We start from the raw sequence: 25,029 nt of genomic DNA, 5'->3' as shown, positions 1-25,029 counted from the left end.
TTTGAAATGTGTGCTCCTGCCTTTTATCCTAAGAAAGGACATATACAAAATCCTGAACAGTTTAATCCCAGAAGAAAAAAATGCAGTCTTCTATAATACAATACACAACATGGTCTTTAAATGGAAAAATATATTTGTAACTATTTTTAAACTTCATATTAATTTGACGGACTGCATTCACTTTGGAAATATTTGCTTGAATTAGGCTCTTCGGTTTACAAAAGAGTGAGGAAGGAAGAAGAAAATGTTCCTTTTTTTTTGGCGTAATTAATTGATGGGCACAACTGAACAGGATGCAAAAAAAACCAACAACAACAACAAAAACTCACCATTAATATCACTATGCTTACTTATTGGAGTTTTAGGATCAGTATCACGCTGCAAAAGCAACATACTGATCAAGACACCTTGTAGAAACATTCACACAACACAGTCTACATTAGAACAACATCTCAAATATATTCAAATTTTGCTAATATACCAAATATTGCCATCAGAGCTATTCCTAGTCTGCGAAAATTATTGTATCAGAAGCAAAGGGTTGTTCAACCTTACGCTACAAAGGATCACCTAAGGCCAGGATCCTCCACGCACACATGTGCTTATCTTACGTGCTGCAAGTGCATAAAGCTAAGCCTACGTCTTACTCTTTGCAGGAGTAAATCCCAAATGACTTCAGCAAACAAAGGGCCAAATAATAAACAATTTTAATAATTCATTTAGATTTGGATTATTTTCTAAAATAATAGCTAGATGCTACTAGGAAAAAAGGCACTGGAATGTCAAACCATTTTATTAAAAGAAAGTACTTCATCTTTAAAGACCCTGATCATGCACCATTAAAGAACTACTGACTTTAATGAGCCCTAAGATCCCAAATGGGACTCCAGGCAGGTGCAGGGCCCCCACATGGGGGGGAAGGGTACACTTTACCGAGGCCCAGAGGCCCTCAGGGCCCGGCCCAGACTGCAACCCCCATAGGTATGTATGTGGGAGGGGGCCCATGTTACAAGTTTGTATTGGGCCTGAAAAAATTATGCTTGGGCCCTGTGCAGGTTTGGTAGTCTGCATGTACAAAACAGCTTGCAAGATCATGGCCTAAACAAGATATGTATAAACAGACATCGTCAGTTTGAAAAAATAAATATTTCTATCCGTAAATTTTGTACCGGCCACATTTACAATTAACACCTACGATTACTGTAACTGGGTAAGTTAATTAAACAAATCTATTCTTTTCAGTTTGCTTATTGTATGTTTTACAACACTTTGCATATAGTCAGTTTCATTTTCCCCCTATATAATCAATCAACTTCCTCTCTTGTTGAAAAGCCCTTTAAAAATAACAATGGCTTTGTTCACACTAGCAAAATGTTACAGTTGTAATTCACCACTGTTGCAGCTCAAACTAGGATAGCAATGGTGGAAGCCGTAGTGTAGACAAGGCTCAGTGCCATACTGCAGTGTAGAGTCCAAAAATCATATTGTACCGTAACTTTTTAGACAGAGTTTCCTTTTGACCTCAGCGTAGAGGTCTGCTTCAAAGTAGTAGCAAGATTGGGTCCCAGGATTTTAACATTATGGGAACAATTCTGTCCTGGGTTATGCTTGTGCATCCCCATTGCTTGCAATAGCATTGCATGGTAGGATAGAATTTGGCCCTGTGTACACTTTGATAGAGAAATTAAGAGCCCTGCTCCATGTATAAGGACTCTTGCACAGAACTCATTGCAGGATCAGGGCCTCACTCATACAAGTCCATTGACATCAATAAGACTACTTAAAAGAGTTACTTATATGTGTAATATATAGTGTTTGCTGGATTGAGAGTACATGTATTATAACATAATTGTGTGTGTTGGTGTGCAACAAGGATACATTTCTCTATTCTTCTAATTTTCCAGTACATTTATAACACTGTCAAATTTAATTTGTTTAACTCTCTGCTTTTATAAGTCCAATTTCTGGTACATCAGCTTTTCAATAGACTATGTCCTGATATTTAAAACAAAAAATCCTATAAAAAGTAAGGGTTTTTCTGCTCTTTTGTTATCTGCACACACAATAGCAAATTTCAAAGCTATTATTCACGATCCGTGGAATTCCACAGGTAGTAGCAGCAATGGTGAAACCTGTGGTGTAGACAAGGCTCTGGTTCCACTGCTACTACTACTGGTGGAGCTACACGGGTGGTAAATTATAGCTGCTCTCCCATGTCCTAGCTCTGCTTTGGGGTGACTTATGGCTTATTGATGCAGCACCAACCCAGCCCTGCTATTTGTTAGAGCAGCTGATGAGCTTCTTTAATCTATATCACTGGAGTAAGGTCCTCTATGAAGCTTTGCAGTGGAGAATCTTCATAAGTGGCTCTCCTTTGTCATTCCCCCATTGGTGAGGTAAGGAACATGACTGGATAAGGGCCCAGCTCTGTTGTCTCTGCCAACCATATATCAGTAGGGAGTACCCATATGCAATTTTGCTAGTGCTGAACCAAAAAACCTTTCCAAACATTTTTGTAAATGATTTTTTTAAAAAAGATATGTCAGGAGATATTATTTAAAGATTCTCTATCAGAAACTGGATTTTTTTTAAAGAAGTAGCCTATTTTTTAAAAAAATTGAAGTTGACAATGTCCTCCAAACAAATTTTGAAGAATTACAGACATGAAAGCAACTTGTTAACTTCTCCTCTGAATATATCCTTTGGTAAATAAAAAGCAGTTTATAATGCAACTGATGCTCTTGATCCTACAAACTCTTACTCAAATATGTAATCCTTGTTCATGTGGATTGTCCTACTGACTTCACTGGATTTGTGAGAGAAGCACTGACTCAAAGGTTGCAGGATTGGGCCCCTAATTTCTCTTATACAAAGCACATAATGCCATACCCTCAACTGATATAGTGCTGATTTACCCCAGCTGAAAATCTCCGCCCATAAAGTTTAAAAACTTGGGGCCTGACCACGCCATTCCTGCAGAATTCCTCTCCGAGATTAATGGGGAAGTCTGCTGTAAAACTGATAGTACTTTATGGCTCTTGGACTTAAAAAAACAAAACAAACCCTACTCAAATACAATACCAACTGGAGTATGTCAACAAAATGTCATTAGGCGGGGTGCAGACGAATGGAACAATTAAAAGGCTCCAACATAATTACATGTTTTGAAAATGCATCATTAGTGATTGGGGATTTTAAAAGCAATCAAATATAAATGTAAAAAAGGATGAAGATGAACATTTATACAGGAACTTTATGTAAAGTTGCCAACCACAAAGAAAACATCAACTCAATATTCCAGTAACTTAATATGTACAATGAAAAATAACTAAATATCTTGTAACACATTCCCTATGTCTCATTTGTATCTTTAGCTATTGCCATCAATAGTACATATGAAATGCTTGATCAAAAATGGAGCAAGTCACAGAGGTAATGTAAATTGTATTTGCAATGTTAAATAATTTTGGTTTATAAATAATTTTACAAACATGTTTGCCACCTAACACAGTAACGGTAAATACCATGGAATATATCTATAACATGATAACAGTTAAATACAATAATCTTTAATCACAACACTATGTTCTTTTGATACAAAATCATAGTTATTTTGTCTCAACATAAACTTATATTTTGTTACTTAAAAAAACCCTCCAGAACATACTTACACATATTTTTAGAACAACCCTATTACAGTTAAATGTGTTACAGACGGCTAGACCCTCACTGGGTGTAAAATAACACAACCATATTGAAATCAGTGGAACTACACTAATTTACACCAACTGAAAATCTGTTCCAGAATGATTAATCATTACTGCCTTTTGAGATCTAACAGCACATTTGAAAACACACATGCACACAAATCTATTTGTCTGTTCTATGAAGAAATTCAGAAAACTTTGATCCGACTTTAATATTAAAATAGTTACAACCTCAGACCTGAGTTAGGATCTGCTAATGCAACGCCCTGCACCAATACAAAGATCAAGGTCTATTTTACAAAATGTATCTTAATAAGACTTCCCTCATAACAGAATTCTTAGTGTGGATGAAACATTTTTAAGAGAGAACAATGATGTCCCCATATCCCCTTATTTATTTAATTCCAAAGCATTTAAGGCCTGACACTACAGTCCTTATATAGAGAAAATTCCCATTAATCCCAACAGGAATTTTGCCTGGAGAGATTGCAGCAGTGGACTCTGGGTCCTATAATTATTTACATCTAAACCTATCATATCTTTAAGGACCTAATCTAGAAACCCCTTGTTTACCATGAGTAGTCCTTACTCAAAAAAGCAAATGTTTACAGGATTAAGTCCTACAATAATTAATCTACCTGAATCTCTGTCATGTGAGAAGACCATTTTATCCTTCAAATCAAGTAAAAGCAAAAAATGTTATAGAGTATATGATAAAGGACTTCTCGCTATTTGTGTTACAATAATAAAAGAAACTAAGAAATCATTCAATAGAAAAGTGTAAGATACAAGACCAAAAGGAAGCTTAAGAGCATTTTATAAAAACATAAAGAATAAAACATTTGATTAAGATAGAAATAATAGGAATTTTTTTGCTGATGAAAAATTAAGGTTTTATGTTTACTAAGTAAAATTTATAGAAAAAAATACTTGAGGCTCTAAAATACTAAATTAAAATATCCTTCTTTAGCAGCACACATTTTACTTAATAACTAGAAAGAAGTCTAGTTACTGATTTGAGGGCTAAAGAAGCCACAGAATTTCTAATTTTTTCACCATAACTGCACACATGCCTCCAAAAAGCATACTTGTGTTTACTTTGAACAAAAAATAAGCAAGGAAATCAATAAATCATATCTTATCATTATAAAACTATATATTTTTATTTTTAATAGGATTTATGTTTGTAGTACAGACAGACAGAAATAAGGCACCACAATACTGCTGTTAAAATGTGTTTATCATCAGATTTCTCTTTGACATAAAAAGCAATCCAACCCCCACACAAAAGCTAGGTGGGTGGGTACCCTTCCCCCACTTCAGTTACCATGTGCCTTCTGAGAAAATATAGCACATTCTTTAACCTCAAAAGGTAGCTAGAGGATGGGAATAGGAAACATTTTCCCTCTAAGCTCAGCACAACTTTGCAATGCAAACTTCAGAAAGATGCAAAAGATTAGTATTGTGGGTTTTTTTACATTATCATCTTGAGTTGCACATCCTAAGCGTTACTGAAATAAAAGCAAGGTTTTAAACAAGGTGCAGTATTTCAAGATAAAAATCTATTATTGTAAGCATGCATCCTGTGTTATGAATTCCATATGATGCATTTCAATCAAATTTGTTATAAATGTTAAAATTGGATTTCTAATGTCTGATTCATTCTCTGATTCATCTTCAATCTTATCTGTGACTCTAAAAGAGAAGTCATATGACTAAAGCAGTGACAGAGAAAGAACTGTTTTCTTCCCTTTCTGGTGCTAATTGCTAACACCCAAAACCTTTCTGCAGGAGAAACAAAAGCTTGGTATTAGCTGTCCAGGGTGGGGCCTGCATGCCAAAAAGCTATTATGGGCTGAAGTTAATCTTAATGGGGGCCCATTTTAACCTTCCGAATGCAACCCCCTCTCCCCCCAAAAAAATTAAAACAGCATCCACTGCCCAGATCTATTGCACTAGCACTCCTATTAAAAAACAGGCATTTGATACAGTGTAGCACTATAACTGGAACATTTCTATTTGGGCATCATTCACAATTGAGAAACAATGGAGGCTCTTTGTTTTTGAGAATCACCTCTCACAGTGCTGCCATCTTCATTTTTAAAAAATTCCACCTCCCCCCACTCCGCACTATACACTTCAGGAGCAGCTTCTTGAATAAATAGGAGTATCCGATGACCAGGCTGTTGGGTGGTCCTAAAGTCTTGAACTAAAGGCTGTATACTTTATTTGGGATGCAGAGATAAGAACAAAGTGTTGGGTGTTTGTTTAAACCTAGGTTCAGTTTAAAAGTGTGCTTCATATAAACATATGCTACTATTGTTCTAAGTGTCAGCATAAATATTACCAAACTTTTGAAGAAGGAAAAAAAAAAAGACTATTCATGAATAAATCCTGATTTATTTTTATTTATTAATTCTCTAAGCCATATTTACAACAGTCTATCTTTAATTATTCTGCTGTTGGTCACACTGGGTCTTTACAAAGGAAAAACATGATACCTCACATTCTCACTGCACTAATATTTGGATGATGTTTCCCTCTAAAACAAGATGAAAAATATATAGCCATTTCACTCTATGAAATAACCAAATTTAACCCCATGCATTTTAACTTGAAAAAGTACTGCCTTTTAGAATGAGTCAGATCCTCAGAACAACCCTGTACTGAGCTATCATTATTTGGATTCTCACAGATATTAAGTATTTTCAGTACTGTATCATGTGCTAAATTAGCTTGCCTTTTAAAACATTTTAAACCATATTAAAAGACTAATAAAAAGAGAATCTTTGAATCTTCTACATCAATCACAAACACTATTAACTAGAGGCAGAGGACTGGGTTATAAATGGCCCAAGGAAGTGATAGGCAATGAATAGCCCGCCCCTGACCCTGGCTTCCCTGGTTTGATCAAGACAGCCTGCAACCTGAGCCAAAAGGGTGCAAATTCCTCACCATTCAGAATTCAATGGAGTGGGGGAGGAAACTGTTAAGGAGGAACACATCCAAATTCATCTGCGTGCAGACTCTTTTTCAACTCAACCTCTGAATGTTCCTACATACAATAATCACACTGACTTCATTTAGGTTAATTGAACGGTGTATTATATGTGTTAGAAAACAGCATTATATATTATATAGCTCCCTTTAAAACAGGTATCTGTTTCTTCTAGTGAAAACCTTAAGCCGGCTCATGGTTCATGCAAAACTGGTCTTTATTTTAAATCATTCATTTTAAAAAGTCAAATTAAGGACCCACTTCTGCTCCCTCTACAGTCAATAGTTTTGCCACTAATTTGAACGGGAACAGGATTGGCCCGATTGTGCCTTTGACTCAATCATGTCATTTAATCAATATTTTAAAACGAAACGTTGAAGAGCTGGATAAAGGATTCCAGGTGTTCTGTTCTTTATGCTACTAGTTTTGATAATAATCAGCTATTATTCATACAGTTCAAAGTGATGTCTTTAGAGAAAAATATGCTTAAGAGGAAACTATTCTTGAAATAATTCAATTCAAACATCCTTTTGAACCAATGGAGTTACTAACAGCATTTAACCTACTTAGATTGCAGCACCCTCATTATAAAGGCAGTAGGAAACAAAGACAGTTTTACATCGTCTGAAGCAGCATGTATTACTTGAATATGAACATCACACAACGAATGAGAAATAAATAAAACATTTAGATCAAGGAAATTATAGATAGATCTGTGCAAGAAGCCAAAGGGTGAAAACAGAGGGTCTGATGCTCCACACTCACCCAAAAGTGTAGTTCTGCAGAGGAGTAACTCCACTGCAGTCAATAGAACTATGGCTGGTGTAAAACTGGTGTAAGTGAAGATTCAGGCTCAGAGTATCTACAATCAGTAATGGACCAAAAGTTATTATATTGCTTTGGGAATACAATGCTCATGAAAGGGCACTGACCAATATAAAATCCATCTGAAAATAAGTATCGTCTCTTCAACTACTTTACATAGCATGCTGCATGATCAAAACCTACAAGTAGCAAAGATGGTTAAACATATTCATTCAGTGAGACTTTGAAAGCTGCAAAGCTGCAAAATGTTCTTTAAATAACCATTTAAAACACACATCATTTTTATATAAAGCAGTTCAGACAAGTAATATTTAAACTGGTTTATTTTAGCATTTTGGCTAACATTTGGATTTATTTTACTCTCTTCTGCCAAATACAGTTCTAATGTGATTTTTAAGGTAAAAATTGATATTATAAATATGGATGGAAAAGCTATGTATAGATCTTCTACTACTATTTCTCACCATTAGCACTAGACATTTCAACAACTGAACAAGTGTTATTGACAAAGAAATATTTTCTTTAATAAATGTTTCAAAACTCTTTTTTACTACAGTAATGTAATATTTAGTAGCTTCTAACAAACAAATTGAACCATACTTCTGAAAAAGCTATATTACTTGATAATCTTCTTCCACAGAGATTAAGAGAACTAACTGTATTTCTGTTATTTTCTACAATTTGGCAGTGATGCAATGTGTCTCATAAAGGTGCCTAATAACGGGTTGTATAATTCAAATTAAATATACAGTGTATGACAGAAACATTACACAAACAAAAAATAGAAAACATATTAGTCTCACTATAAAGTATTAATAGGATGCTTTCTCTGAAAATGTAGATTTTAAAAAATCTATATTCGGCTACAGATTATTTCAAAGAGGGCTGACTTGAAAACATTTATTGTCTATTTGAAACCCTAAGATTTCCAAGCTTAACATGCAAAAAAAAAAAGGTGAAGTTGCATTCAAACTAATCATTGTTTAAGAACCCGGTGGAATGAAACAAAGGAACCATATGGAGCAATTTCTCTCACATACATGTAAACATGAGGGGGGTCATATGTTACCTTCAATGCACATGCACAGCTAAATGTGCTACATTATACACATATGTTCATGCAAATGAAATGGCTACACAATTAATTTCCTTTTCATTCTGCTACTTAAACGGTGTGAAGCACTTGCTACTAAACTCCCATTGGAAATAAACAGAGGTATACTGAGTAATCACCCCCCACATATAAAGAAACCAAAATGCTTATTTGATAGGAAACTTGTATTTTAAAGGCTTCATTTTCCTTACTGAAATCACTGCAAAAACTCCTTGGGTAAAATGCTGGCCCCACTGAAGTCAAAGGGTGTTTCTGTCACTATTTCAATGAAGCCAGGATTTTATCCTTTTTGATTTCAACAAGATGTTACCCTTAAAGTCTAACTAAAATGTTCTGGCCATTCAACAGATAGTTTTAATTAAGGGGAAAAAATCAAATTAAGATGTTAGTCATTTTTGTTTTTAAAAATTATTTCAAATCTTGTAATCATTTAACAAGTGGACTATATTAATCTCTCTACAACTAATGGTATGATACAACAGAATGCAATTATTTCATGTTGATTAGTTCAATATTTCTCAAGAGAATATAACATATTATAGCTATATTTCACAACGGATCTAATGAACTCAAAATTGCTTAGCTCTCACTTTTTTCCTACTGAAAAATGTGCATATAAGTGTGTTATACAGTGAACTAAACAAACAATGCTAAGTGAAATAGACACTGTAAAAACAAAATATGAATACATAAGCATTACATCATCTTGAACACAATTAAACATTTAGTTTTTCTTTAACTGACTGTCTTCAGTACTGATACCTACATGGAATTATTTTAACTATAGTCTTATTAAAAAGAGAAACAGATTGATCAGTCTACAATTTAAAACATTAGACATACTATTGAAAAGTCATAAGGTTAAAAATTCTCTTAAGAATTACCTTTGCTTTTCCAAAGGGATAATGTTTAAAACACTACCATATTAGTTAGTGCCTGGTCCTAGAAACCTTTATGCAAAGAAGTAGTCCTCAATTTAATGGGTCTGCCCGAATGAACAGGGCTACTCATATGTTTATGGGCTGGTGTACACTATATAGTTAGGTCGACATAAAGCAGTTTATGTTGACTTAATTATGTCAGTGTCTACACTACAGCCTTCCTCCCACGGATATAAGTGCCCTACTAAACTGACAAAATAACTCCACCTCCCCTGGAGACGTAAGGCATATGTTGGTGTAGTTATGGCGACGCAGTATCTGTGTACACACTGCATACCTTACATCTGCTGTTAGCTGTCTTATCAATTTCATGGCTCTGGGCAGCTAGAGTCCAGCTACCCCTCGCTCTCCTGGAGAGATTGGTGGTTGGACCCCACTCCAGGATGGGAGCCAGGGTGAGAAGCCTGGGCAGCTTTGGACCCCGATCACAGCTGGAAGTTGGGGCAGAAAGCTTGGGCTTGAGTTCCCCCCACCCACATACCTGCTCCCTGCCAGGGGCAGGGCAGCCTTGTCAATTTCAATGACAAGGCTGTCAGGTTCCCAGCAAGGAGCGGAAGCAGAGAAGCTGGGGCAGCTGGACCCTGCTCCTCAGGGATGAGAAGCCCTGGACGGCATCCCCCAGCTCTCAGCAGAGAACGGGGAGAGGAGATGCCCCGAGGGTTTTCTCCACTCCCTGCAGGGAACAGGTAGTGGAGGGGGCGCAGCCCACTGGGAGCCTGTGGGGCAGCTGGGCTCCTGGCAGTGAGCTGCCAGCGGAGCTGAGAGACCAGGCTCTCAGCTGCCCACACTGCCTCTTTTAGGTCGGTGGAAGTGCTCCTGGTGACCAAAGAAGGATAGTGTGGACATGAATCAACACAGTAAGTTGAGCTATGTTTCTAGGATAGACATACCCGAAATCTGCAAGATTAAACTGCTAGACACAAGTATGACAAGCTTGGAATGGTATGGACAGTTTTCATTGAAAACAAATAACAGTAATATTTAAACACTCTGTTCTTTATACATTTTTAAAATTTACAACTAAAAATTAAACTGCTGTAATACAAAAATAAATCATTACCTATAAAATGATACGCTATTTCTAAAGGTATAGATTTCTTTGAAGAAAACATGTCCATGAGGACTGATTTTTCCTGAAGAGTTTTAACCCCAGTGAAAAATAATGTACCAGTTTGTTTATTAACAAAACATGGTTTTCTACTCAATGCAATTTGCAGAATTACAAAATAACATCCACTGACTTTTCCATTAGCACATGAAAGTTCAATTTGCAGAAATATTTTTAAAATGGCAGTTAAAAATATATTTACTAAAACACAGAAAACCACAGAGATGTACGTACGTGTTCATAAAAATATATATCCATTCATACAGTATCATACCATTTTGAGCACAATACTCTGGTAGTTTTCAGTTCTCAGTGAAAATAATGCATATGAGATTTAATAATAAAATAATAATAATAATATATGAGATTTAAAGGGACACTACCAAGTCAAATATTTTGAATTTGACTAACTTAAATTCCAGCTTCTGGTAGAGCAAACTTTAAATAGTATGTCCTGTATTTTTTTTTAATTCCTTTAAAAAAAGGGGTATAAGGGGTGAGGTAGGCTTCCTAAACCCTATTCAGTTGATGTTTATAAAGGTCTTTTCAGCAATGAACAAATGAAGTGCCACTGACTATATGACAGAAATACTGAAACTGTCTATATGCAAAGCACTGTCAAAAGTACAAATTAAACAAACTGGGGGGGGAAGAGGAGGGAAGAGAAAAAATCCACTTTAGTTAATCTAAGGTATTAATTTCAACTATAGTATGTACAACATTTTCAGAAAGAAATATGTTTTGCATCTTGTTGGTGTTCTTTTAAAATCTTCTACCCTCAGCTCATCCATAGTACATTCATCTCTGCTAACCTTTTCCCATGTGAGGAGCCACATTAAAGTCAATGTACATATGTAAGGGTTTGTAGGACCAAGCTTTTAATTACTGTGTTATTTGTTGACGTTCTCCAAACTGCGCATTATTTCGTATCTAAAGCAACCACCTTTCAAGTAGAATCTGTTTTAGAAGATTTTTATCACTGATTATTACAGCCAATCAAAATATTCTAGCTAAATTATTCACTACAGAACCGTGCAGGGCTTTTTTATGTTTCAAACAGTATTCTATCTTCTAAAACAGAAACACAGGCTTGGATTTAAAAAAACAACACTGCATTCAAAGTCCCTACATGGCAGAATTAAATGGCCGCCACCTCCTTGTAAATAAGTATTTACCAAATATCACATGTTCACAAATAATTATGAGTTTAATTGCTACATCCTATTAAAAAAAACAACCCAAATACCCTCACCTTCTTCTTTCTTTCTTTCTTTCTTTCTTTCTTCCTTTCTTTTGGCAAGTAAGCAATGAAAACATCATTTTTTTGCAAATGCCAAACTACAAGTTAGAAATACAAGGTGGGTGAGGCAATATCTTTTATTGAATCAAATTCTGTTGGTGAGAGAGAGAGAAGTTGGTTCAATAAAAGTTATCACCTCACCCATTTTGTGTCTCTAATATCCTGGGACAAACACGCCTACAACACTGCATAGAACTATAGGTTGATCACACTTCTAAAAGGACTGTTCACCATGGAAGCTGTGAAATTGCAAATCTTTGACATATTATATATGCAAATATTTAAGGACCAGATTATGCCCCCAAAATCTCCATTTGTGTGTGTATTAAGGATCACACACCTTGATGGCAAAGTTACCCACTCCAGATCTTGCTGTGCATGGCCCACGGTCTGTTTCCGGGAAAGCGGGAAGACAGTGGATGGACAGGGAAGGAGACAGCAATGGGGATTTACACTGTTCTCCCTCTGGCTGTGTTTAAATAAGATTGGTAATGTAATATCTTTTCTGCATAGCTCCCCACACCTGTCATACCCCAGTAGCTCTGGGTGCAGGCACTGACAGAAGGCAAAGCTGGTGTGGAAGCACAGGAACTCCTCCATGGTTTGACCTGTAGATTTGGGGTAGTTCTCATGGCATTTCCCATTGAAGGGGCAAACTCCATCCTCCCCCCCAACAGGATGTTTATATATGTGTGCATGCAGGGGTGTCTCTCCATTTGGGGATCATCACAGAGATTTCTTCCACCATCCTTCCTTCCTGTGGGAAAGGAGGACCTGAATATAAGTAATTTTTCACCAGGAAAACTAAAAATGCTTTATCAGCATGGGAGCTTTGCACATCTTAATGCATCAAAGGAGATTGGCAGATTAATGGTCTAATGACAGATTAGTCATATGAGATAGTGAACAGCATATGTATATTGTACCAGAGAGTAATATATAGTAAACAGGATATAAAAAGTTACATAATCAATCTGATCCATGAACTTGTGATCTACAACATCTTAAATTATATAATTTTAATGACCAGTATACAAATTTTAATTAAAGACACTGGACCAAACTCAATGCTAATTTACACTTTATGTATCTCAGAGGGAGTAAATCAGGGCAGAATACAGTTCACTATCTTTAAACCACAAGAAAGCTATGATTAAATAACATTAATTTGAACATTGCACTTGAAATGCTATAGCAGCACCGTGGTAGCATTTCACTGTAGAAACTACCTATGCTGACCAGAGAGGCTCTTTCATTGGAGTAAGTAATCTACCTCTCTAAGAGGTGGTAGCTAAGTTGATGGATGAATTCTTCTGTCAACGTACCCTTGTCTACACCAGGGGTTACGTTGGCTTAACTACACCACTCAGGAGTGTTGATTTTTCACACCCTAGTGACTTTAGCTGAGTCAACCTAACCTTGTTATGATAACCAAGCCAAAGGGTTTGAATTAAATTCATAACAGCAAGAAAATTCAGAGGAAAGCTTTAAAATCCATTTCTAATCCACCATGTTGGGTCAAGGTATTGAATGAGTTTCAAAGTCAATGGGACTTCTCATGTAAGACAGGTAGGCAGAATTTGGCTCTTCTATGGTGCAATACCTAAGAAAAATAATGTGGAATGATTTTAGTATATTAGGCCTGAATTTCTGTCTGTGATTCAACTCAGTCTCTTAGACCACAGATGAATGTGATTTCTGGACCTCTTTGCTTATGGCAGTTTTAAAAAAAACACACGCAGAAATAAAAAGAGATGTGCCGAAGATTCATTCAACTCATTTATTCTCTAGTTTCACATCAACAGTGGCTAACTCCTCAAATGCTCAAGTTGAATGTCTTAGATCACACAACTTTAAGGTATATGATATGAATACATGTCAAAATATTAAATGTTAAGAAACTATATGAGTCTGATCCAAAATCTACAGAAGCCAATAGGGTCTTTCAATTGACTTCAGTGGATTTTAGATCAGGTTTTATATGCATTTGTATAGCCCTAATATCAAAAGTCTAGTAAAGCTCTCTTGAGATGTAATTGCATATACACAGCAAATGTTTTTTAAAGCCCATATTTCAGCCAATATTGTATTTTTTGAAACTAGCCTATAAAGTAAACCAAGACTTTTGAATAATAGCTTACAGAATGTTGTTGTAAAAAATAGAGCAGTTTAAAGCCGGTGCACAGGGTTAGTTCAGAGATTTTAAGGACTCCTGAACTTCAAAAACAACCATGTTTTCATATTTATTTTAGTCTGTTCAAAGATGCACATGGGAAAACACTTTTATGCTAAATCAGCTGAGTGATAACTTTGTTTTGTGAATTCATATATCCATGAACAATAGGAAGTTACAACAGAAATGTTAAAGGAGCCTCAAGAGGCACTATAATAAGACCACAGTAGAAAAAATAAAGTTGTGTATCTATAAATTACTGTGACTTATTAGAAGGGGGCCTCTATTGGAAAAATATTTCTTTGATGTCAGCTTCATTCATTAAAAATACACACTCATTAGTCTAATTATAATAGTCTTATAATAATATCCAGTGTTTTCTAATAAAGCTGCACAAATTCCATAAAAATAATGAAGGAATTCTCAGGTTTTTTGAGCCAACTCCATATACTCCAAATTAATGTTGATTATGTCTTTTCTCATTATTCTTACAAGCCAAATATCATAATTAATAGATAATAGATAACATATTTAATATTGTCATTTTATTTTATATAACATTTGATAAGGGCCTAAATCCTGATGGTTTTATTCACTCAAATACTCCCAGAAAGTAAAATGAACTATTAATGTGAGTGAAGTGAATGGAATTTGGTCCAAAGCGTCACATTTACCCTTATGAGAAATAAAGATTTACAAAAGAAAACAAAAAAACCCAAAGTAGCTGAAACTGTTTGAATATTCATTAATTATATTTAAAATAAAACAAAAACAATTAATTACTTTCACTTTTTTATTTGTGTAGCACACACATATTTTAAGGACAAATGACCTAACTATATTTTCTCTCTGATCAATATGTGGATTTAAGATTATTTTTCATTATATAAACTCTAATAATGTTATGCATTTCATAAACATATTAAATGTAACCACTGAGGAAGTACAGAACCATTTTAATGCAATGAACACCTAAAAGAGAATGATTTCAGAAACACTTCAACATAAATATTAGCTGGTACATATTCTAACTAGCATCTGAAACAAGAATATTTCCAAAAGATAAATTTTTAAACCAACTCAGAGGAAATGACTACTCTACAGATTATAAACTTATCATTTAATAAAGTCCTATTTGTAAACACTAAAATTTAATTGGAAAAAATATAAAAAATGTAGTTCAAGCTCTAGGCTATTAATATATTGCTAAAAATTTAGTAAAAATTAACAAAAATATGAAAATATTAATATTGTTATATTCTGTTCTTCACTAATACTCATATAGTGGTAGGAGAAAGAATTTAAGTTATTCAATAGAATGAGACTTTTTAAAATAAATCTTTCAGTAAAAGTTTCTTGTGTAGACCTGGTCTGAGTGAATAAGCCCTGAAAAGCATTAAAGGATTACTCTCAACTGAATTATATAATTGATAATTCACTTGACTAATTTTTAGAAATTCCAGTTTCTGGAAAAATGTCCTTCAAACAGCATATCTATTTTGTTTAGATTTCCTTAAGAAATATTATAAATGTTCTTCTGAGCTCTGGTTGATATTTATAATGAGCTTTTCAGCAAAGGAGTAAGGCCAAAAGCCTCAAAGATATTTAGGCCCCCACCTTCCACTGGCATCAATGTGTCTAAATACCTTTGAGGATCTTGGCCTAACTGACTAAGGGTCTGATCTTGACTCATCAACCTGACTGGCTATACAGGGGAAACAGATTCTAAACAGTGTGCTGTCAAAAGCACAAAGTAAATAAACTTTAGAAAGAAAAAAAGAGGGAAATATTTTATTTTCTATTAAATCTTTTCATTTATAGTGACTTTATTAGGCACACAATTTTCAGACCAATGTGATTTACTTAGATTGTAAGCTATCCGAGGCAAAGCTGTCTTTTCATTATGTGTATGTAGAATGTATACAGTGGAGCCCAGATCCTTAATTGAAGCTTCTTCATGCTACCTCAGGACAAATAATAAACAACAAACATATCCAAGCTGATTTTCTTTTAACATAGGCACATATATCTGCACATATATCCAACCCCATTCACTTCAATGGAAGTCTTTCCATTGACTTCAATGGGACCCATACTATATGTGTGTCATCAGATTAAAAATGCACTGAGATGTTCGCTTTAAATATAAATAGATTCTGTTCAGAAGCATTTATCACAGATGAAGGCTCCCTAAGGATTCCCAAAGGAAAGGTTGGTTCAGCTATTGTGAATCATACTATAAACACTCATAAAGATTTTTTGTGGTTTACCAGAACTAAAACACCACCACAAATCTCTCTACCCAGCAATTTAAAGCTGTTTCCAGACGTCCAACCTACACATTCCTGAGCCTGCTTTGAAGGAAGCAACTCTGCTCCCCAGGAATCCCTCATCTAGTGTCCACTCTGCCAACCTCCCCTAGAATCCTCCCACATGACCATTCTATGATGGCCCTGGGCTCAGATTCCACATGCAGGTCACAGCCTAGATTCCCAATAACTGGGCTCAGGCTCCTGAGGAATTCTGAGTACCAATAGCTGGGCCCAGATTTTTTATTGCAGATCTGAGCTCCAATCTGTTCCCTCTGATACCCTTGCTGTCCACATTTGCTCCACACTTGCTCACATACAAGCTCTTCTCTCTCTCTGGCTCCTCAAGTCCCTTACATACATTTTTATTTAGATTGGAGGTTGGGTTTGTGTGCCCCCAAGCAACAGTTCAGGGAGCCAAGCTAGGAACAGTAGGCCCCACACAGAGACTGTTGTACTCCCAAGGAGCACTGCTGTGTTGCACACAGCAGAGGAAAACAATCTGCCATTCACCCCACTTGCTCAACAAAACTTCCAGTCACTCTATTCAAGCTTTTTAAAGCCCTGATCATAATATTAAAGAGATGTACTAGATCACTAGATGTATCCTTCTACAAGGACAAGATCTAGACCCTGACATTAGGGACATTAGATATTAATGTTCTACACTTTTCCTAATCCTTCATTTCTTGTATCAATAAAACTTCGCTTGCCTTAGTTGACAGGATACAAAAGGAATGCATAATTAGGTGCCTAATCTTAAAAAGATAGTCAACCTAAAATCTAGTAATTAAAAAAAAAAAAGTTGAAAACAGATTTTGGTATTATATCTGCTCCTAAATTCCCCAGTCAATACTTTTTATCTGTTTGTTTTGTTTTATAATTACACATTTTATATTATTTTTTATGCTTCTTTCTCTCTTACTTTCCAGTGTTCTGTGAAAGACCTACTACCACAACAAGGGAAATAATGTAACTTACTATATACAAAATGAGGTCAAATGCACAAAGTAACTGATGAAAAAAAAATGCCTCGGATTTCTTCCAGTTGCAGTAAACTTAAGTGTAACAATAATAGTTTTTAAAAGTTTCTGATGGACATGTGTATTTTAAGCTAATGCTGGTCCTTTAATACAGAGATAGACAGCATCCTGTTTAAGGTCCCCAAATACTTAGGCAAAAATCAATCCCACTTAGGCAATGTTTTTGGACTGCAGGACCAGACCCTAACACAGGACATCACCACTATCTGCATTTTCAAAACAAAACCACCTAAGCAAGGACCTTAAAATTCAGAAAGAGAACATAAGGTTATGAAGCTATCTGTGTAACAAACACAAATTGCATGTATTTCCATTTAAAACCAACAAAAATTGCTCTTTTTTGTGTGAACACATGAACAATCTTATTAAGCACTTTCAAATTTAAACCTTCTTCCCAACCTAAACCATGGAATAATTAGAGCTGGAAGGGACCTACAGTGGGTCAGAGTTCACAGCCTCTCTCCCCTTTCCTCCCCCTCCCCCGTTAAAAGACATTACATACAAATATCTATGCAGTTAAACTAACTTCAAGCATCAACCCTTTCACTGTGATCTTGGGGCTAAAACATCACATATAATCCCTTTTAGTTTACAGAACTGTAGACCTTTTAAACTGCTGTACTTAAACATACGCAGAATCACAAGAGGTTTGTGTCATTGCACACTCACTAGGACCAACCCTGCCCTCTGATAAATGCATGCATCTCCCACTAAAGACAGGATCTAGTATAAAGCAGCTAATGTGGAATTTAAGGTGCAGAGAACAATGATACTGAGCCAAATCCCGTATGATACAACTCCTTTCAAGTCAATAGAGTTACACTATACAGAATTTGGCCCATTATGTTTACTCTTATCAAAATAAATCATAGTCCCACTAATGCAATTTGAGTAAGGTGTGATTCAGAAACAAACAGAATAGTTAACCTTTTATTTCCTTCTGGAAATAATGAATAGCTCAAACAAAAGACATGAAGATATTGAATACATGGACAGTCATATGCAAACCAAAGCCGAAAAGGACCTGAGTGTAAATGTTTACAAATGTACTATACTTTAATTATAATACATAAATATAGAGAGTTCTGGTATGTTTCCACCTGAAATAATGTGTTTAGCTCTGAGTACCTCATTACCAGAAAGATAATGACAAGCTGAAGGTAGTTCAGAGAAGATCAATCAAAATCAGAGTGCTGAAGGGAATAACTTAAAAAGAAGAGTTAAAGGCTCAATATTGCAGCTGTTCTATGCACAGAACTTCCATTGACTTCAAGAAGCATGGGCTCTAAAAAAAGATCTAAACATGCACATCTTAGGTAAGCAATGACAAAGCGGAAACATGATTATAGCCCACACATAATTGAGGTGTGTAAAGACCAAAGAGGGAGGTAAATTATTTACTGTGCACCAAGTAAATAGAAGTGGGTATAATGGGATGAAATTATTAAAGGGAATTCGGACTAAATATCAGGAAAGTCTTCCTGACAGCAAGATCTCTTAGGCTCTGAACAATTTTTCAAGTGAAGGAAGGGGGTGGAAAATCCTATCATTTGGAATGTTTAAAGCTAGGCTAGACAAAGCACTAAAAGTGTATTTCCAAGGAAGAATCCTGCATAGGCAATCTTGCATAGGTACTAAATTATGTAGTGGGTTTTTTCTATTCTTAATTTGTAGAATTTTCTGATATGTAGTATCTAAAAAGGTTGTGAAGTAGCTGTATGTATGCCATGCCCTTGTACATATGTATGTGCTGTAGTAGAATACACTAGTTCTAAAATAGCACATAGCAATATTTATCCTGACAAATTCATAATATGACTGCAAAGCCTTTCTCACATGAGCAATCCTTCTGACTTCAGTAGTCAAATGATTAAGAACTACGTGCATGAATACAGCTTTGGAGGATGGGGCCCATTAAGATACAGATACTTGATTTTATTATAACAGCATTCAAGCTCTTCTTTATATAACATTTCAGATTTTAAAATGGCCTTATGTTGTTGTGACTATTCCTCCACCAGTGGTGACTGTCACCCTCAAATCAACTAGCCAAGCTGCACAATGTAATAATGAAGTATATGAATTCAGACTCAACCAGTTAGGCATTGCTTCCCCCAATTATATTAAATCTTTATTAAACCTTTGGGAAGAGAAAAGACCAATCTCCCATAAGCCCAGTATTCAATGAATATTTCACCAAGAAAAAACAAAGTGGGATATATCAAAATACTTCCTTTGGTGTCATGAGAGCAATTCATTATGAACCACTGATAAATTAGTGCATTAAGACATTTATTTGAGGAAAATCCAAAGTTATGAGTTTAAACCAATTAGCTATATTACCAACCACAGTTTAAACCAATTAGCTATATTATCTTTTATGGCACTGCATGCCAACAAAAATCTTTAAATCCATACAAATATTTATGACATGTAGATTAGTACAGTATCTACAAACATTTACACTTGAAATTATTTCCTCTTGAAGACCCCAGCATAACTCACTTATTAGCGTATTAAATGTCCACATCTTCTATGTGACACAAAAGACAAACTGGCTTCAACATTTCCTATAATTTTATTAGATTATCTTCTGACTTTCTGTGAATATTTTCCATTATGTAAGTAAATTACACATGGTTGCTTTAGAATGTGTATCAATAGCAAAGTGCTACACATAATATGACCAGTTAATACTTTTCTGCAGTTATACAGTAACTAAGAATACTGTTCTAAGAATACTGTTTCAAATATATTTATTTTATTAATAAAATTGCCTTCCTTTAAACACTTGATTTTTTTTTTTTTTTTTAATATTAGAAGAGCAAAGAGAACAAAATATATCAAGGTATTAGAAAAAAATGACATTTTCCCCCCTTCATTTATAAAATACATTTATGTAATCATAAAGAGCAATTAATGACCTAAATAAGGTTGGGGGGAGGCAAGGAAATGGACAGCAAACAGATTTGACAATGATTTCAGCAATTCAGTCTCAGGAAAAACTGCAGCAAAGGAGCTGTTTCATGCATGCCTGACAGTGCAAAGCAGGAAGTGTAAATATTTAAAAACAAGTATTCCTTTTACATTCAAAATAAAAACTCTGTTTCATTTCACAGTTATACCTAATTCCACATGCAAACAGACAATATTGATGAGTAGGCCCTAGAGGCGGGGATGGAGATATCACAATAAGATCAAAAATCTACCCAAACACCATCACAAAGCAAAGCAACATGCCAACCGGCATTGTTTCTTAGGTTTCAGTTACCTCACATCAGCTTCATTCTAAATATATTCCTTGAACATGAATGGTGAAAATGAGCCCAAAAGTACAGTAATATGTGGAATAAAATTAGGCCATCAAGATAGAATATCGTGTATCAAAACCACCCCCAATTCATTGTAAACGTCATAGAAAATGGACAACTATGTGAAAAGTTAAGATGCCTTAGCTTTCCTGACATGGCCATAACCCAGCCTGAAACAGTCTCTTTACTTTGCAGATATTGTTCTCTGATCAACTCGACTTTTTTGAGAAGGTCAATGAAATTCAAAATGTCATTCTTGCAATTTAGTACTAAAACAAGTATAGGGGAGGTCTAGACACACTTCTTTCTTACAAATCACATCAATAACCTTGGAAGAAGTTTTCTAAATTTCCTGATTAACATTTTTTGCAGCTGAAACTTTTTCAAATGAAGACATTTGCCTAAGAGTGTCCATGTACAAAATAAACCTCTATACATTAGTCAGGTATTTTTAAAAATATAAACAATGGACACATGTCTTTATGTTCAATGCCCTTAAAGAGACAGTGCCCTTCGTCTTACTTACTAATGGATACGTTTTCCAAAAGAGATTTTTAAAAAACCCACAACACACACACAGTTTGATGAGTCATGTATTATCACAGGGATGTTTTCATGTCTGTATAATTGCAAAATAAAACTATTGATTACATTTTGCTTTTTACCAACTAAACTGGGATGAACTATTTTAAAAAAACTGTCTAATTTTACAGGAAGAGTAAAAAGAGTAAAGAGAAAAGTATGTTCACATGAGACCTAGGTGGTGAATATATTTATTTATCCTTTCTGTGTTTATTTTTTAAATCACCTTTGCACAGAAGGACCTATCTGCTCCTCAGCAGATGACAGGGCTGAAAAGTTTAAATCTTATTAAAAACAGGATATAAGATTATTTTTTTAAAAGAATCCAAACAGAAAAGTTTGTACCCAAGCACTGCATTAAGAGAGAAAATATCCTTTTGCACAATCCACCAACTATCGATGCTGATCTTATTTTGAGTTTTAATAGGGTGATGCAGATAGAACCCCTTCTTAGAGCAGTTTTTATTACACAGATACAGAAGCATCTAAATATCTAGAACTAGAGATTGTTTCCCTTCCAGAGAAACTCGATCACCACTGAACTCAACCCAAGAGGGGTAGGGGTGGAAAAGATAGGAGACAAAAGTCGGTCTTACTTGGTGTACAAAAACATCAACTGGCGACTCCAAAGGGTTTCCCTCCCGGTTGATCATGGAGATGAATCCGAATCCCATTCGCACATTGAACCACTTGCAATGGCCTGTTCCGTGCAAAACCTGGGATTCCTCCTCTTCCTGCTCCGGCAACTTCCCGGGCTCGTCTCCACCTTTACTCGCCCCTGCTGAGGAGGAGGGAAAAAAAAACACAACACACACAAGATGCAAAGCAAAGAGTTAAATTCTGGTAAACATCCTCCTTTGCCATTGTACAAAGGGATTGCTACAGAGGAGAGAGAAATGCACACACGCTCATTACAAAATCAGCCCGTTTCCTTTCCAGGCACACAAAACCATTAACACACACACACACACACAAAACCAACCAAAAAGCACCCAAGGTAACAGAGAGGAAACCCATCAGATATACCCTCTCGCTCTCGCTCTCTCTCTTTCTCACAGAACAGCCCACGTTTCTGTACATAAGTGTATATATTTCCATTTCACGCCAACTTACAACCACATTACACCACAGAACGCGATACGTTACTTGAATATTGCTGCTTTAGGACCGATCCCATTTTCCAATATAAATTCTCAGCTAAATTGTTCTCTTCTTGCAAAACGCGGGTGGGGGTGGAGAGAGAGAATGAGCAAAAGGGGGCAGATTGCACAACAACTTGTTATTGCACATGCAGCGGTGGATCCAGTACTATTTTCCAGCGTGCATCCATCGCCCCTTGGAATAACTTTCAGTTAAAGTTGGGGGGACAGGTGTACAAATGTTTTCTCATCCCACCACTGAAACTGTGCTTAATCGGACAGGAACAATTCAAACAATAGAGCCCCCTGAAAGCTTTTCAAGTTGTAAATCGGTGTGGGCGGTACGGAACATTTTTGGAAATCCGTAACAATAGGTTTGTAGAAAGCCCCCTTGCGCGATCTGATTTAAAAAAAAAAAAGGGGGGGGGGGGGCGGTTGTGCATAGCGAGGTTAAAAAAGAGGAGAAGGGGGAGGAGGAAGAGAGAGAAAAATCATAGTAAAACAATAGAATAAGAAAATTAACCTTCGGCCATGTTGCCCCACGGGCCCTCTGCTCCAAACTCGTGAGATGAAAACTTTCCCTTTGGATCGAAGTGGTCTTCTGCATCAATCTAACATCCTGATTTTGAACGATCACAAATTTAGCTCGCATGGTCTAATGTGCTTTCCCCTTTTGATTTTCCCCCTTCTCTTTCCCTCAGTTTCTGGCCCCCTGCGCACACGTGACTTTGTCAATTACATGCTTTCTAGCTACTAATTTCACATCGGATCCTTAAGGGGTTGGCAAGAGGCTGAAGCAGCCAATCGCCATTTCAACTAGGCTGACACACCAAAATAATTTATGAATGAACGAGAAAATTCAAACACGAACTTGTCTTTCAGCTAATTTGCACACTTTACGGTACCTCGAGATGACGTATTTTGGGGGTTTCTGGGCGCGCGCGTGTGTATACAGATATGTAGAGAGACACGTATGTGGAGTCACACCCCACCCCCAGACATACAACTGAGATGATTACTATATATATATGTATGTACATTCATAGGGAGGAGATATGTTATGTGCATAGATGCAAATATGTATACAGGATCACACATGCTACGGAGCATGCATAACCGTATATGCACTATGTATGTACAGATGCACACCTTCCTACACACATTGTCGTGTATGTACATATTTTACCAGTGTTGCTCCTTTCCTTAATAACAGTGGCATTTAAACACATTGGAATCATAACTGCATGTTTGCCTTTTAGCATCGTATTTATTTTCTTGGCACGTCAGGCACAATTCGACTGCTTCTAATGTAACAGGCTGATCACCTTATTTTAACATCAACAGATTAGGTTCCCAGGAAAACTTTATACGTACCGGACTCAGAAACACATACACATTTGGTCTCAACATAGACATTAGAAAATCGCTGGTGTTCCTCCCTTTGTTACTATTTCATATTCCAAAGAAACGCGCGTCGGAAACGCGATATCACCTTAATATGGTTGAGGTTTAGCGTTTCAAAACATTTTTGGAGGGGGATGGGGTGAGGGATTGCACTTCATAGGTTTCTCCGCCATCTCTTTCCGGGGGAGGGGATGTGATTAATGACTTCCTAAATAAGAGCCCAGTTTTCAAGCCTAGCATTAGAGTGAACCTCAATCAGCAGCGATTGTTCTCCAAGAGCATGGTGGTGGAGGAGGAGGAGGAAAGGCTGAAAGAGAAAAGGGAGATTTGCTAGGCAGGAGGAAGACGAAAAAAAAAAAAAAAAGAAAAGAAAAGGAGGAAGAAGACAAAGAGAAGAGGAATGATGCTGGCCTGGGGACTGCAGTTTTAAATCTCCACTACTAGTGGGTGAGAGAGTCAAACACATCAAAGAAAAAATATCTAACGGGCTTGATAGCCTGCAGCTTTAACGTGTTCCTTCACGAATTAACTAGGCATTGGGACCCTCTCAGGTATATAAGAAACAAACATCTCCCTGCGTCATTTCTACCACTGTACTTCTCGGCGCACGCATTTCAAACAATAAGTTGTGATATGTTTAGAAAAAATACTAACCCAAAGTGCCTATTTCCTTCGTTTTCTTCCTGGGAAAAAAAGGAGGTGGATGAAATATGTTTGGGTAGGTATGAAAAAATATAAAACACACTGCCGGGTTTTTTTTGTCAGCCGACATCCTGTTCATAGGCGCCACACATTCATAAACTGAGATTTGGTGACACTTCTGTTTAAAACGAAGGCTATCCCTTGTTAAAATCCGAGGACACTGGGTTGAATTCTTTTCTGATTAAAGTGGCATCACCCCTCCCTCTTTATCCCCTCTTATCCGAGCCACACAAACATAAATAAATAAAAAGCCAAATCAAACTGGGATAGCCCCTATCTTGTACAATTGTGTTTTATAAAATTGCAAAGCACTTTCTGTTGTTTATAGAGGTGGCCTCAAGCCTGACCAATTAAGCAAAACCCCTTTGCTCTG

The 25,029-nt window shown here is 36.1% G+C and overlaps 1 protein-coding gene across 1 annotated transcript in view; it reads right to left on the bottom strand.

Moving 5' to 3' along the window:
- Positions 1 to 25,029, bottom strand: part of LIN28B (lin-28 homolog B) — a 122,080-nt gene that overhangs the window by 90,709 nt on the left and 6,342 nt on the right. The window contains exon 2 of the mRNA XM_067546758.1: positions 22,008 to 22,192. Within this exon, the coding sequence (XP_067402859.1) occupies positions 22,008 to 22,192 (185 nt within the window). The remainder of the gene's footprint in view (positions 1 to 22,007; positions 22,193 to 25,029) is intronic.

The sequence above is a fragment of the Emydura macquarii genome, unplaced genomic scaffold (assembly GCF_026122565.2).
Source record: "Emydura macquarii macquarii isolate MOO-44397 ecotype Brisbane River unplaced genomic scaffold, CSIRO-AGI_Emac_v2 contig_1146, whole genome shotgun sequence".
NCBI classification, from domain to species: domain Eukaryota; kingdom Metazoa; phylum Chordata; order Testudines; family Chelidae; genus Emydura; species Emydura macquarii.
Note: the sequence above shows the minus strand (reverse complement) of the source record. Positions and strands in the feature narration are given on the sequence as shown.